This window comes from Spea bombifrons, chromosome 6 (assembly GCF_027358695.1).
Source record: "Spea bombifrons isolate aSpeBom1 chromosome 6, aSpeBom1.2.pri, whole genome shotgun sequence".
NCBI classification, from domain to species: Eukaryota; Metazoa; Chordata; class Amphibia; order Anura; family Pelobatidae; genus Spea; species Spea bombifrons.
In genome coordinates, this window is record NC_071092.1 from 24,445,833 (window position 1) to 24,462,238 (window position 16,406).

At 40.3% G+C, this 16,406-nt stretch overlaps 1 protein-coding gene across 1 annotated transcript; it reads left to right on the top strand.

Moving 5' to 3' along the window:
• The first annotated feature begins 2,436 nt into the window (after positions 1-2,436).
• On the top strand, positions 2,437-8,850 carry MAFF (MAF bZIP transcription factor F). The gene is made up of 3 exons (XM_053469915.1): positions 2,437-2,580; positions 6,152-6,208; positions 7,854-8,850. The coding sequence occupies exons 2-3, from the start codon at positions 6,173-6,175 to the stop codon at positions 8,262-8,264; spliced, it is 447 nt and encodes a 148-aa protein (XP_053325890.1). The 5' UTR covers positions 2,437-2,580; positions 6,152-6,172; the 3' UTR covers positions 8,265-8,850.
• Positions 8,851-16,406: the final 7,556 nt, after the last annotated feature.

The following is a 16,406-nucleotide window of genomic DNA, read 5'->3' on the forward strand; positions in this document are numbered from 1 at the left end:
AGCCGCTGACCATGGTAAATGCTTTTAATAACATTCAAAGGGAGAAAATGTAAATATAGAATGTTCGAGGAGTCAATTAGGGGGACCAAAGTCTCAGTCCCCTAAAAAATGGGGTTGTCGGGTCAGCGCTGTTTCTGCTGAGTAAGCTATGAGATGTAGATGCACAAGACGTGTCAAAAACTTAAAGCTGGCAAACGCCTATCTTTTAGGTTGCATATCATTAGGAAGCACAAGCCTTGGGGTTTGTCATCATTATATTTATGTAGACCAACCATACCTGGATTTCAGAAAGATTGGGTGCTATGGGTATAATAAAGGCTTTGTAGGCCACAAGGCGTTCAGTTGGACAAGAATACTGAGTAAGTCAATGCTAGGCGTAGTCCGGAAGCAGGTTATTGCTCCTATAAATTTATTGTGTATCCTAAGGTAATTGGCAAACCAAGATATAATTTGATTATAGGAGCAAGGAGCACCGGTATCTGATGTGGGAGGTTTGGCAGAACCATGCATTTATATTCAAGGAAATATAAGGTGGATGTGCCATCTATAAATTAGACGTCAAATCAAAATCCTTGTACTCAAAGTTCTCTCTCCAAGAAAACCAACCTGAGATTGGATTCAGGTTTTCTCTCCAAGAAATCCAACCTGAGATTGAATTCAGGAACGTATAACACTGTTTCTCTCTTACTCTAATATTGAAAATATTTTCATAATATAGACACTTTTTAGTAATAATCAAACATAAATGGTTACACAAAACTGTCATGTTATACATGGTCTATGAAAAAAAAAATGAAAAGAACCACACAGCTGAGTTGTTTCCCTATTTTGGATGCTGTTTGCTGGGACCCAATCTGTGGGCTCCTTTTGGGGACAAGCCCATCATTCACACATTGAAAGGTCTTCTGCTAACCAAAGATGCAGCATTTGGTTAGCTCTGTGTTGGTCTACGTTATCATGTGTCCTACTGTTGTAGATCTCCAACAATGAAAAGCCTATTTACACCCTTTGTGTACATAGCGTGAAAAATGTTGGTAAAATGCTTAAAATTATTTTAGAGCCCTTCTGGGTCGTTTTAGGTGCATGAGATAATGCCTTGGAAGAGCATTTCAGAAAAGAAGAAGATGGCATGGACTCTGAGCAAGAGGATGCTGAAGGCTTAGTTGGTACCATATTCCAAGCGGCATGTTTCTTTGAAAAGAAGAGATTGCGTCATAAAACTCTGGAAAAGGTATAAAGCTAATTGTGATTGCTTAGAATGAATTCCCTTAAAGAAACCATTAGTAGTATCTTTTTTTGCAGGGGTAGGTAAACCTCTAGTGACTGTGTGGCATCAAAGGTAAGTAGGGAATTAGGGCACATTGGATTCAAGTTGCCAATATGGTCAAATTCCATCCGTAATGTAACACAATGTCTTAGAACATATTAAAACTGGAATGGTGTTTATGGCATAGAAATTTCACAAACGCTATTCATACAATTAGGTGTTTTCAGTCTGTTCCTTGGATTGCAGGCTGATTGGAGTGATTTACCTGGAGCATTCGGTGTCTGTCTCTGGCTGCTTAAAGGTCAATATTGAATCCGATACGTTTCACTTGGTCGTTGACGCACAGGCTCTTTCCATAACTACTTTTGATTACCTAAGCACAATCAGGAGAATTATGGAAGTGTGACAGTCACGTAGTAGCGTAGTCTGAATTTCTCAGTCCTCAAGTGATTTGATTCATTAGTGAAATTTCACTAGCCTGCACGCAAAATCATAGTTCTCACAGAGCTAGTTTTAGTTTTCGGGGGCTCAAATAATACAACAACCCTTCATTCAAAAACCTGAAACATTTAAATGCTGTATTTGTTGCTGCCCAATAGTAAAGAAACTTAAACCACCACCATATGCATTTTGTGTGAATGAAGTCTGCTTCTATTTTGGTGGTGTAATAAGAGGTGTGGCCTGGGGCGGGGCTTTACTGTTTTTTGGTGTGATTTTATGACTAACTGTTATTAAGAAGATTGTATTTTATTTATAATAAGAAAATATAGAGCACTGCGATAAGCTCTCATGTGAGTGCCAAGAAGGACTGTTCCTTGGTGGACGCTTTTTGGGATACTACTTATTATTCATAATTTGTCTAAACCTTTTAAGTTATGCTGTTCATCCTATACAGTGCTTTGGCAGGAAGAATGTACAGAATAAAACAGGAATGGTATAACATGCCATGTTACATACTAATATATATTTATATATAATGTGTGTGTGTGTGAGTGTGTACACAGTATTTCTCAGCAGCCAAAGTGGACAATACTAAAACAATGACAAAAATAATGCAAGCTGGCCTATGACATGGCCCCTTTAAGCTAGCTCTAGCAGGGGCATGACATCACCACTCCCATCATGTGACAGAGGTTTCCCCGCCCTTCGCGGGTGACGTAAGTGCATGACTGTGTTTTTATGAATGAAAGGAATCTGTGAGTGAGTAATTCCAGGAAACTGTAACATTACAACTCAGCAGTTCTGAGCGAGCACGCCTACAGCTAGCGCTCAGTGCTAAGGACCCCCTGCCCCTCCATTCCACGAGATAGCAGGTAAGAAGACCCCTAGTTCTTGAAGTGTCTCCTTCGCGACTGGGTGGGACCCGATCCGTGTAATAATAAGGAGAGGGGCGATCTGGCTCGCGATCGCCCTATCGCAAGCGTGTTTATAGGGTGGCAACAAGGAAGCTGGCCCCTTTGTACGATGTGGTCATAGGGAGACCATTGTGATCAGTGTTTACATTAGATTGCTGTTTACATTCCTTTATATCATTATAAGGTTTCCCAGTAGGTTTAATCCCGGTTCTACCCGCACTAGCTGGCCGGCCTTTTGGCACCGAGGGATTGTCGCTGTGATGGTGTATTCACCTTGCTGTATTTAGAGGCCGGTGGCCGTGATATAAACATGTCTTGTATTTAGCATTTTTGGCATTGGCTCACATTACATTGTTTAGATCGTGTTGTATTTGGGGTGTGTATGTGTGTTTATGTGTGTGTATTAATACGGGCCTCCTGCGGTGTGTAAGTAACTCGTGCCTAAGCTCGCTGTGTGGTTCCGTACAGTCAACAGCACTGATGTCACACACTCATGCACACACTCATACACACACACACATATACCCACACACATATACCCACACACACATATACACTGGATTTAGGAAGTTACATTTATATTGACACTAGAACATTTGTAGTCTGTTTTTCTGGTGGTTAAGCAATAAACGGTTTTGTTTTGTTTGTGTTTTTAATAGGGGTGGGTGTTGTCAAACATTGCATTACTAGATGCCCAACGCTTACTCCGGTGACTTTAAACGTCTATTGCTAGTGAAAGTCGAATAATTGTGCTTAGCGGAGAGATCTCTGGCTCATGCACTGTTTGTTTCTTGCTGATTGCTCCCAGATAAAGTCATGTTGGTTTTCTTCCGGAGTTGTGTGTAACATTCCTTATGTAACATTCCTGTTTTTTTTTTTTTCCCTGGGAGTTGTCTGTATGTAACTGACATGGAGGGGGGTGTGTGTGTGTTTATTGTTATGGAGTTTGTCTCAGTCTCCTGACCGCAACGCCAAGGAAGAATTCCCCGGGATTTAAGAAGGGAAAGTCTTGCTGTTTTTTTGCTTCTCAATATGTCATAAGCTTAAAGTCGATTCAGGAAGTCACCGCACATCAGATAAAATAGAAAAACAGTTTGAACTTGTACTGGGAGTCTGCATGATACCGGATGCGACTTATGGTAGAGGTTGGATCCACGCTTATAATGGAATTCACTATTCCATTCGTAAAATACCCGGAATCGGAACCTCTCCTGAAGCCGTCCGCCAGGAACTAACCCTTTACTACATCTAAGCCACAAACTGTCTGCATGTCCTGATAAAGAACAGGCACCAATACTGGAAAATAACATTTAACAAAACAGTCTGGCCTGGAGTGTCAGCACCATCTTCCCTTGGCTTTCCAATGTTTTTTTTATTTAAAGTGGACCCAACCTGTGGCCCTTGGAGGTTCCAGGTGAATCCCACAGGGGCCTTTACTTTTACACGTACCTTTTTATTTGTTTTGCAGACCATCAATTTTTTGAGGGCAACCATTTATGAGACTTTTTTTTTTAAGGATTCTTTTTGAAACTCCGCTAATGAACTAAATAATTGAAAGCAGCCGTTGAAAGTTATTTTCATTTTAAACAAAACGCTGACTCATGGCGATCGCACTGCTCAGAAGTGCTGTTTTTTAGTGAGGTGATGTTACATTTTGACATCCTGAATGTTTTTTTCATAGTCACAATAAAGGCCCATGATACATTTTAGGAAAACTGTTTTCCTAAAATACAGAGTACCCTCATCAACCTTTCGGATTCATCCAGCCGACTATGGAGCTGTCCACAACGTGAGATGTGTCTAGTCCCAGACTCGCTTTTAAAGTGAGTTTTCGTCCATTCCACGTCACCTGTCACCAAGTTGCTCCTTTGTTTGCTAGGTCCCTACATGGACATTCACACATGGCATATCTAGAGCAGGGGGAATATATCAAAGTCTTCATGATTCTGCAACCTCTCGAAAGAATATATTTCAAGTACCTGGCTCTGTGATTTTGGAGCAGTGCAAGCTAAATGTTTGAACTGCAATCCTTGTAGTTACAGACCTACTCCTGTCAAGAGGGGCTTCTCTAAGCTTGATGTTTTTTTTTTTTTTTGTAATGAGTTGTCCTCCTCTTGTTTCATACCTTGATGCACCGTCCTATAGAGCATGGTAATGCATGTGTGGGTCTGGGGACAATGGTGTGAATAATCTACTACTTAGTGAAAGTTATTTAAAATACAACACTTTGAACACTTTGTGGGTCTTACATGTGCATTGTGATTACAGATTATGTATGAAGGTGGTATATAATATCTATACACAATAAGTAGTATTGTTTTTTTTTGTTGTTGTTTTTTGGGGTTTTTTTTTGTTTTTTTAAATGCTTCCGCATTTTCTGTGGCTACATAAGTAACTTCCTTGTAGAAGAACATCTTGTGACAGATCGGTAGGCTAATGTTTAACTACAGAGGGGTGGAGATAGTTATTACTTCTGCTGTGCGTTGTGAAAGATTGTGGGTGGGAAGCCAAACTTAGTGGGAGGGATATAGAGATACAGAAAAACAAAGAGCCAGATCGTACGTTCTGCAATTGGATATTGGAATGCTTCACATAACAAAAAACAAAACAGTTGTTGGAACATTGCTTGGATTTAAAGCAACTATACTTATAAAAGCGTTAGTGAAGTCCAACACTGTTGCTCTATGCAAGTTCTTCAGTACCAATCTCTGAACTTTTGGAAGCAAAGGATTATCTAGACTGTCACTGCTTGCTGTAGCATTAATATCTCTCTTTACTAGAGCTACAGTTCTAGCCTGAACAATGAAGAGCAGCCCCAGAACGTTACCCCTCTCGTGCCAAACTTTACACCAGGCAGCATTCTCCTGGCATCCATCAACCTCATAGTGGTCTTTCAGACTGACAGTTGTTGAACCACAACGTATCACTCCAGAGAATGTTTCCACTGATCCAGAGTCTGATGAAAGCAAGCTTGAGATCATTACAGTCAACACTTAACATTGCCCATGGTGATTCTAGGCTTGTGTGTGGCTACTCTGCCATGGAAACCCTGATTGACAGTTCTTGTGTTGACATGGTTTACAGAGGCAGTTTGGAAATCAGTAGTTGGTGTTCATGCTGAGGATGGCACTTTTATTTGTGTACCGTGGGCTTGGGTGACCTTCCTCTTCATTGCTGTCTGTTGTTGCCTCTAGATATTTCATTTCTACTTCACAATAACACTTACCTTTCACAATGCCGCCCTGAAAGTCATTGAGCTATGCAGTATGGGCCATTCTGCTGCTGATATTTTTATACGAAGAGTACATGGCTATGAGGTTGATTTTATATACCTGAATCAGTCAAATCCAATAATTAGAAGTGTCCACATATGTTTAATGTGTACATGGCACATGTTGTGTTTCCACACAGTTATCTTAACCCAGTCTAGCGGAATGAAGATCCTGATTGCTGACACTGTAAATTTATCAGTGAAAATATATTAATCATCAATTATAAAAATTTTTTTTTCTGCTCTCTTTCATTACAGCTTGACACCCACGAGGCAAAAATGTCATCTGACGGACTGTCATCCAAGGCATTAAAGGTAGTGAACCTTCCCATGAGAGTAATTTGCTTCTGCTTTGAGGTGTCATCTGATTTTAAAGGGTTTTTTCCCCCAGCTATGCATTCCGGTTTTAGTGGATCTCTCATGTCAGTGGTTGCGGATCATAATGCACCCGCCATCCATGCTTACCATTGCATTCATCTAAGCATTTGGAGGGAGCGCACATAAAAGAGGCTCAGCAAAGAAGCCACCTCTATTCCCTCCTTATCAATGGCACAGAATCCTTTTAGAACTCAGGCTCAGTCAGCAAAAGCTATTAATGGTGTCATGGGGATGACACTGGACAGCTGCATAGCTAAAATAATTAATGAAAACTATCTATAGCTTGCGCTTTTTGTTTGACAGTTGGTGTAGGTTTTTCTTTTTAAGATATCTAAATGTTAACTTCAGTGAAACTGTTTATGTGGCAGAGCCAGCATTACCTAATCAATTTCCTGTCCAAAAGCACTCTCTCTTCTGCCTACCCATAACTTACAAAGTCTGCCTGACCCAGACTACAACAGTCAGCAAATACAATTGAGCAGGCATAATGGGATGAAATAGGTATGGGTTTATTGCATAAATTTGCCTATTTTTATCTGTAAACGTGGATTAGTTTATTTAGTGTATTGGATTTGCGGAAAGTGATAAATCGGATTTAAGTCTCCGTCATAGCTAAATGTTCAGCACTGGATCCTATTGTTCGACATTTCTAATGTACAAGTGTTTCCATTATTATTCACTTCATACTGCCATGTGTTTTGAAAGTATGAAAGTGTAGATTAGACTTGTGCAAATGGACCAAAAACGACTTGGACAATTTTTTTTTCATTTTTGTTCAGTTTGTTTTCAGTGAACTAATTTTGTTTCCTGCCCTTTCAGTTCGGACAAAGCTCAGACGGCTTTTTCCATTCAGAAACTAAATTTGTTGTAGCTCACCCTCATTCACTTCTCACTCATGTTCTCTCACACCCTCAGTGGTTCTCTCTCAATGTCTCCCTACCTTCTTCATCGACCGCTTCTATGTCTCCTTTTTACTTGCCTCTTCTGGTTCCTCTGTCTTCTTTCTTCTCCTTGAACCAGGCCTCCGGAAGCACTTCTGCAATAGGGTGGAGTCTTTAGGCACACCCTCTCCTCTGAGTGTTCTGGAAGGCCTAGTTCACTGAGAAGTGGACAAAGGCAAAAGAACAAGAAGTGGAGCTGCGGGAAAGTAGAAACGGAAGTGGTTGCCGGAGAAGGTAGGAATACTTTCATAGAGTGTGAGTGACATTATGCAAAATTTGCAGCTCTCTGCTTTTTTTCACTTGTTTCGTTGGGGTCCCACGTCATTTTCGGACATTCAATACAAATTGAATGGGCACATTTTGTTTATTAAAATTCGCACAAATCTAGTGTACATTAAGAATATAGGACACGCGCAGTATGATGTACAATATTAATCCAAATTTGTTACAATCATATCCCATCCACTATTGCCATTGATCTTCTTTGGGATGAACAATGCAGACGCAATATCACTTATTGAAAGTCAGTGCATTATATCATTACATAATCCATATTTTTGTTGATCCGTTCTGATCTTAATTGACCTTTTTGTATTTGAAAGCTTTACAGAAACCTAATTAGTAATCTATTACTTACGCAGGTGAAAAGGGAAATGGGAGAGAACACACCAATTCTCTCAGATGATGAACTAATGTCCATGTCCGTGCGGGAGCTGAACCACCATTTGCGTGGTTTATCCAAAGAGGAGGTAGTCAGACTGAAACAGAGAAGAAGGACCCTGAAGAATCGGGGTTATGCAGCCAGCTGTCGTGTCAAGCGCGTTTCACAGAAGGAGGAACTAGAGAAGCAAAAAAACGACCTGCAACAGGAAGTCGATAAGCTGGCGCAGGAGAACTCAACCATAAAACTGGAGCTGGATGCATTGAGAGCCAAGTATGAGGCTTTGCAAAAGTTTGCGCACTCGGTGTCCCGGGGAACAATCACTCCAGCTAAAGTAGCTGCCACCAGCGTTATTACCATCGTCAAGTCCTCAGGAAACTCCTATTCCTAACAATGGAAACATTGCCAGTTTCTTCCTGTCCCATCTCACCTCATCAATACCTACAATTCATGCAGTAGAATTCTTAAACCACAGCCTTACAATGACGGGCATTGAAAAAAAGACTTCTTTGGCCTGCTCTAATAGGTGTGCATTCTTGCTATATGCAGGCTAGGCAGATGACCCCTGTCTTTGTGTGCATTGCTTTATGGCAGGTCAGAATGTGTGCCATGAGGTTTCCAGTTAGAAATACTCAGCCTTCAAGGAATGTATGGTCACGATTAAGCAGAAATTATGTTTTTCATGTATGTTTTTGGTCATACCTTGACTCCAGAGGGCAACAACTGTCTTTTTGCAGTGAAATCTGATAGAAAAGGGTAAAACAAAACCAGTTTTCATTAGCATCAGTGCTAACTGTGTGTTACTATGAAGCTTTGTACCAGTTTTGTGGCAATCCATATGTATACGTTTAACACAGGGAACGATGAGTTTCTTAAATGTACGGATTCAATGTTAAATTTGGATTACTAATATGGACATATATGTGGAGGGCAGTAGTCACGTGCAGATGGACAAAAGAAGGTAGCGGAAAGATTTTTTTTAAAAAAATGGAAAAGAATGTCGAAGCTCAGTAGAAAGCTGAAGATATAGGTAGCTGTTTAAGGTTTTATTGCAATATAACCTTTATAATAACCTATAGGTTATTGGGGAAAAAAAACAATGTGTGTCATGAAAGGAGAAAAAAGAAAAGCGAAGTATGAGGCTTTGAAAAAGTTTGCTCACTCAGTGTCCCAGGAAACAATTACTCCACAGAGTTTTTTTTTTTTTTTTTTTTTTACATGTGAGGTTTGTCCAGTCGGACAATCTAATGCTTTATACAGCCCCACAACTGAAGAAAGAATATTAACGTAGTTTAATTTGCGTTATCTAACTTTTAGAATAAGTTACAGCATATCTCCCCTTCTGCTGTCTGCCTTTGGCAACAAAGAGCTACCATTTAAATCCAAGAGAGCTCTATCTGTGTGTGCTCACAGGGGGTCTCAGAAATCTCACACAAGCCAGCACTAGAGCTGGCAACGAGTATACTTTTGGTAAACGGGACACATTTCCTGCAAGCCAAGCACCTGGTGGCGTGGCGATTCTTATGAACCCCTGAAATTGCAAGTGGAGGATACGTCAATTTACAGGTGACACTTAACTATCGTATGCATTATTGTGCATACAAGGGAGTGTCCCTTTTAATGTTGTTTTTAAGAGTAGACCTGTTTCTGAACCAATTTGGAGTGGCAGTTATAGAGAGGTATTCAGGAGATCGGTAAAGGATATTGTGTGTCAAAATATTGATTTTTCCACCCATCCTACCCAAACATGTTGGTCTGTAAACACGTTTTAATTAAAAGGCACACAGAGGAAACTGTGAGAAATGTAGGCCCAAGCCTGGTTATGGAGCTGGTGACAGGGGTTAGTTTTTTGCTTAAAAAAATGATACAGAAAGTGTAAGTCCAGTCGGATAAAAATGGAAAAGGTAGAGAAGAGCATATGAGTTACAAGTAGTAGTTTGGTTTTTTGGTGTTAAGAAGAAAGAGTAGTATTTGTGGACCATGCGACAAAACTGGTAACCTGCTTCATCTTCATACACTTTGTTTTTATCTTTGGATCCTCATAACATTAGACGTAAAAATACCATCGTGCTTTTTGGAAATGCTTTATACCACTCGAATAATGGTGCACGGTACTTTGTTGTCCTCTGGACATCCTAGAATAATTTTACTGAGATTGATAAGGTGAGTCTGTTCTTCTTTTCTAGAGAAATCCTTAATATTATAGCTGCTTAAAAATCAAAGACAACACTCAAGACAGGTGCCATTGACCTTAATATTCCAGGCGACTCCTCTCTGGTAAACCCAGTTGCCTGTACTTGCTCTCTGGAGCAAATGCTCCCTTTTTATTTATGTTTGAGACTTTTATTTTTATGTATATTTATATATTATTTTTATTTTAAAGATTATAGGGAAAGGGTGGGAAATGCTTAATTTAAATGTGCGTTTATGTTTGTCTATTGGATAAACAAAATGTTTTGTATTGACAAAAATAGCATTACTGTTTGAACTTAGCGATAGAGTTGTATTTCAAAGAATTAAATATAAGTGATCAAGCTCACCAACTGAAGTAACGTTTGTTCAAAACTCCAGCCAGATAATGGTCTTGATGATGTCTCTACTTTTGTCTGTGATTCTCTGTTGCCTTGCATTGTAACTGTTTTATCAATGTTGGGTCAGTACTACTGTTTTTACATGATAGTCAAAAATGGACCATTTCTGCAATGGAGCATCACCCCTCGCTCCCTGGCTTCCACTTGCAAATATCTGCCGAGAACTACCTTCCCTTACTTTAGCCGTGCTAATATCGGCCCACTTCTGATTTAGAGCTTTGCCACGAAATGTTTCAAATGCTGCATGTTAAATAGAAAGAAAAGGCATTTTTACAATGTGTCGGCCAAACTGCTAACAAAGCTGTCGGGTATGAACGACTTATGCTAGGTGTGCGGAGTGCGCACAAATCTCCACTACCCCTGATCACACAACCCGCTGCTCGCAATTCATTGCTTTATGGGTGATCCATACATTGTGGATAACTTTTCACAAGAAAACTAGAAAAAAAAGTGTAAGTGTACACATTTGCTAGCAGTTTGGCTACCCAACCTTGTAAAGGAAACTGTATTCCATACCTTTAGAGGACCTTGTCGTCCAGCCATGGGCTTCACATGCTCACCACGCAATCCCTTAATGCTATTTGATTATTGTCTAATTTTATATGTAGGATAGGCATGCTGTCCTACGTGATCATAAGAGTTTCAGTATATCCATCGACAAAGTGTTGCTGTTTAACCCTGCCCTATGTGAAGAAAATTACAGCCATCTTAGTGGAAAGGGCTCTGCCACCCGTCCTTGTCATCCATCAGCCTAGCATTAATTCTATGAATGTGACAAGTTCCATATCACCCTGCTTTACATCTACATACATGTAAACAGTTAACCAATCATACCAGTAATACCAAATTATGGTATATAATAAGGCGACCATTTGTTGCCTTATCGTACATTATCCTCATTATAACCATGTGGCCCTGTGTTTATTATGCAAACAATGGGATCTTTGTTAGCAGCCAGAGGGCAAAGCTATAGTAATATTTAACGCTATTAACCTCTTCATAGATACAGGAGTGGCACTCCTAGCTGTTAAGGCAGATATATTAAAATATGGAATGAGTGGTGTATTTCAGGTGTATTTCTGTGTGTCCTTCAGATACACGTGCACAGTACCTTGTCGTCTGCATTATAAATATCATGTATTGAATGTTTTTTAATCTAATGTATGTGTGTGTATATATATATATATATAGTGAATGGTATTTATTTTTATGAAACATTTTAAAGTCCCTTTATAAGTGTATTTTATATTGTTCAAATAAAGCATTTTTCACTTACACACAGTTGTATGATTTAGTGAGTCATTCTGTTGGTTTGATTGACTGGCTATAGCTCATATCTAATGTAGGTCTGCGTATGTATAACTAGTTTCATGTAAAGGGATGATGTCAGTTAATGGCGTACTGGTCACGTGAAGGTTATAGGATTGTACTGTACCTTTCAAAGCCATGGCCACCTAGTTATGTTGTTTTGTACCAGCTCCCCGACACAGATATGGATCCCCCTTTGTTTTCCCGTTTAGCCCTGTTCTATTTAAAGAGGAGAGTCCGTTAGATTCACTTTTCTCACTTCCATTTTCCCTAGAACAGATTTCCTCTTTTAGAGGGCAGTGGGGCGATAAACAATCCCACAAACCCATGCTGGTCGTAATGTTGTAGTACAGTGGTTATGCTACACAAACAGCATGTGACACAGCCCAGTGACAGAAGTGAAAATAGCCAAGTGATAACTGTTTGTTTTTTTGTGTGAAGCACAGAGGATCAATAATTACCTTACAACTGATTCAACCAGGTTCAAGTAGCTGTAATCCACTAGAATATATGTCATCATTACCCAACATATTCATTCAGGTGCCCACTCTACATAGCTTGGCCACTGCATCGCTACTTGCTTACGGAGCAATAATCAACTTTAATGTACCGGTATTATAAAACATAATTTTTTTAAAAAAAATACAATAGACTGGATAAAGATTATGATGTAATTGTGAGGTCATAATGCAAAAGAAACGAGTCGGATATCTTATCCCTGGCACTGTGATCTACTTTAACGGGTTCCGAGGTAATGAGGAACCTCAGTGGGTTCTCCTCCTAGGGGGACCGCATTGCTTAATGTTTCAACTTTGCTTATTATACTGTTCGTCTCCAACAGTATCTGCGGTAGTGCTCAAGGTAACAAGCTGGGAACTCTTCGGGTCACGCTCACTGGGTGTTTTTTTTACACCTGTTTTCCTCGGACAAGTAAACTAAGCTTTTTGTGGGTCGTGCGTGACCGGTAAGTTATTTGGTCTCTGAACCACGTTAGCTTATGCAGATGGAGGTTTAATGAATCCCATCCAGTATGTCAGAGACCAAGAACCAGATCAGGCTGTGTTTATACCAGCTTATTGTATTTACACATACACAAGACACCCTGATAACATCACTAAGGCTTATTATATGGTATCATTTCACATAAACGTGCATATTTTACTTTAGGCATTCACAGTGTTTGTTTAGAAAATAGAAATGTATAGACTTGCTGGTAAAGATCTTACCAGTATTCAGAGGACTAAACGGTAATAACATTCTGGTGCCAGCGCATAATTGCTTGATTTACAGGTTTTATTGGGTTGTGAAAAGAACAACAAAAAAGTGTATTCACTTTTCCTGAGGTGGAAAAAAAACCCAGTAGCATTGTGTAAAATCAACCTTTTTTTTCTTCATTTCATGTTGCTTGCTAATATTCTAGCATTATGACCTGAACCTGAAGTTCTAATATTAAAGAAATACTTAGGTTATATAGAAACGTTAGGCTTTCTATAAGCTTCAGGCTACAAATAAGGGTGAACTCTTTTTTTTCAGTTCCCATATAGTTTCATTTCAGGTGAAGGATGGCTGTATTTCAGAAAAGGTTCCAGGTACACCATTCTTACATACCGTATTTGCTCGATTATAAGACGACCCCGATTATAAGACGACCCCCCCAAAATCTGAATATTAATTTAGGAAAAAAAGAAAAAGCCTGATTATAAGACGACCCCATAGGAAAAAAGTTTTACTAGTAAATAAATAATAATTCATGTAAACTATTTGTTTGTTTTTAATTTCCTTTTATTTACCAACCTGCCCTCCAGTTATGCACATCTGCCCCCAGGCATGCCTTATACCCTCCTCTATGCCACTCTGTCCCATGATATGCCTTTTAACCCCCTATATGCCACTCTGGCATATAGGGGGTTAAAAGGCATATCATGGGACAGAGTGGCATATAGGGGGACACTTACATACTCAGACACTACCCACCCAGACACTTACCTACCCACCCAGACACTTACCTACCCACTGAGACACTTACACTTCCCTACCCACCCAGACACTTACCTACCCACTGAGACACTTACACTTCCCTACCCACCCAGACACTTACCTACCCACCCAGACACTTACCTACCCACCCAGACACTTACACTTACCTACCCACCCAGACACTTACACTTACCTACCCACCCAGACACTTACCTACTCACTCAGCCACTTCACTCACTGCGATGCCTCAGCGCTTGCTGCAGCTCCCGCGGGATTACAGCATGACGCTGTGTGACCCCGCTAGGCCCCGCCTCCTCCAGAAAATTGAAGAGGTCTGTGCAGGGACAGCGCAGTACCGCCGGGTTCCGGTCTTCTGGATGAATCTCCCCAACCGGCTCTGCTTCCCCACAGTGGACGGGCTATCCCGGGAAGGTATGCGCTTATGCAACCTCGGCTGCTGCCGGCACTTTCGCCGGCGCTCGGTGATAGACGCCGGCAGCAGCTGAGGTTACCGCACAGGAGGATCCAGGTCCCCTGCAGCGATGCGGGGGATCTGGATCTTAGTCTAATAGTCAGACCTCATTTGAGGTCTGATTAGAAGACGACCCCGATTACAAGACGAGGGTTATTTTTCAGAGCATTTGCTCTGAAAAAAACCTCGTCTTATAATCGAGCAAATACGGTAATATACCTATTGAGCTTAGAATACAATATTTACCAAAATGCAAATTCTCCCCCTTGCAGAACGGCCACTTAATTTGTATTTTTTACAACTTAAAATGGCTGTTACGCATTTAATGACAGGTTTATTAAGGTTTATTGACCAATGTAAAGTTTGGTTTGCTTTAAACAGAATGTTAATCCCAAAATGAATGGTCACCTGAAAATAGTTAGACAACATTTATTATCTTACATGGATGAGGAGAAGGTAAGTGCTGTACAAGTAAAAAAACAAATATATATATATATATATATATATACAAAACCAGATAAAAAAAAGAAAGCAAGGTCAACCCATAGAAGATAAATATAAATTTTTTCACAGTCAACAGAAAACTCACTAGTTTAAAGAAAATGCCACGTCAGGGAGTGGGGCTCACGCTCTTCAGGGCATGGGCACTGGGCCCTTTGGCGGGCTTCAGTTTTACACTAGCGCAGGCAGGAAAATTAACAAAAAATGTTATTTTAAATAGGATTATTTGTTTACAATAATATTCCTTGAGCTAAACAAAAATTACACAGAATAAGATGCTTTTCTGAAGCAGAAGGTGCCCTAGATACATCACACAAAGGAGTGGATTAGTATTTATCTGTTGTGTAAGATAAGACTGAAGCAATAAGGCTATTTCCGGAACGTAGCATTTGGATAACAAAGCAATGAGGCATTACTGAGTTACTTGAAGCACAGAGATTATTTCATCAGGATTTCTTTACACACCTCAAATATTGTTTAATATGCAGTATACAAAACTATACATGTGATCACATAAAATGCAATGGTTTTATGGGGTATCTCAGCCTAAGCAGACAGAATAGCTACATTAGCCCCGTAAGGACAAAAATGTTTTAACACTTTTGTGGAACTCCTGTTAAGCTAAAATTAGCTTCTCTCTCATTTAGTGTTTTAGATACTGTTGTACCTACCTACAAGTTTGCGGCGCTCGACCACCCCAGCATCTGCCTGTGTGGTACACCCGCAGCGCTCGCGGGTGTAGCACACGCAGATACTATGTTTGTTTATCACGCCAATGCCATTCGTGTGCGTCGGTCACAATGACATCACCTTGCTTCCCATTGTCCGTTTTTCCCGCCTTTTGCCCTATTTAAACCTTCTTCCTCAGTCAGTCAGTGCCCGTTCAACGAGTCACTTGTGTGTTGCTCTGGGTTCTCGTTATTTGTTCATTCCTGTTTCTGATTGACTATGTTCTTGTACCAGACCTTGGCTTTGTTTATTGACTCGGATCCTGTGCTGTCTGCCCCGACCTCAGAACCTTAAGTTTCTTTACCGCTGACCCTGTAGTGCCTGTTTGCCTTGGACTTACTACCTAAACTCTCCGTTCTGTGAATACGCTACCGTCGCTGCATAGTGGGTGCATCACCTGTGTTGTCCTAGGTCCCGCATAACAGATACCATTATTTTGATCATATAATCTAATTTACTATATAAAAAAAATATAAAATATGGTAAAACACTTTTTCTTTTATTTGAAAAATCTTTTACTCATCTACTACTTTTTGTCCTGACTTTAGAAATATCCAATATTTTTATGTTTTTTTTTTGCAAGTTATAGGGCAATAAGTACAAGTAGCAATAATTCAAAACTGGTCATTCTGTGTTACCGTATTTGCTTGATTATAAGACGAGGTTTTTTCCAGAGCAAATGCTCTGAAAAATACCCTCGTCTTATAAAAGGGGTCGTCTTATAATCAGACCTCAACTAGGTCTGACTATATGACTAAGATCCAGATCCCCAGCAGCGATGCAGGGGACCTGGATCCTCCTGTCTCCCCCCCACACACACACTTACCGGTACTTCTGAGTCCCCGGTGCTTAGTCCGGGCAGCGTGTAGAGCTCTACGCGATTCGCTTGTACAACTTCCGCTGCAGCTGGGAGGAGGTGTGGTTAGCAGCGGGGAGTTCCCCGTGATGTCTGACA

Coding starts and splice junctions, on each gene's coding strand:
- MAFF (XM_053469915.1), top strand. CDS start 6,173: ATGTCATCTGACGGACTGTCATCCAAGGCATTAAAG. Junction 6,209..7,853: donor TGTCATCCAAGGCATTAAAG/GTAGTGAACCTT, acceptor TTACTTACGCAG/GTGAAAAGGGAAATGGGAGA.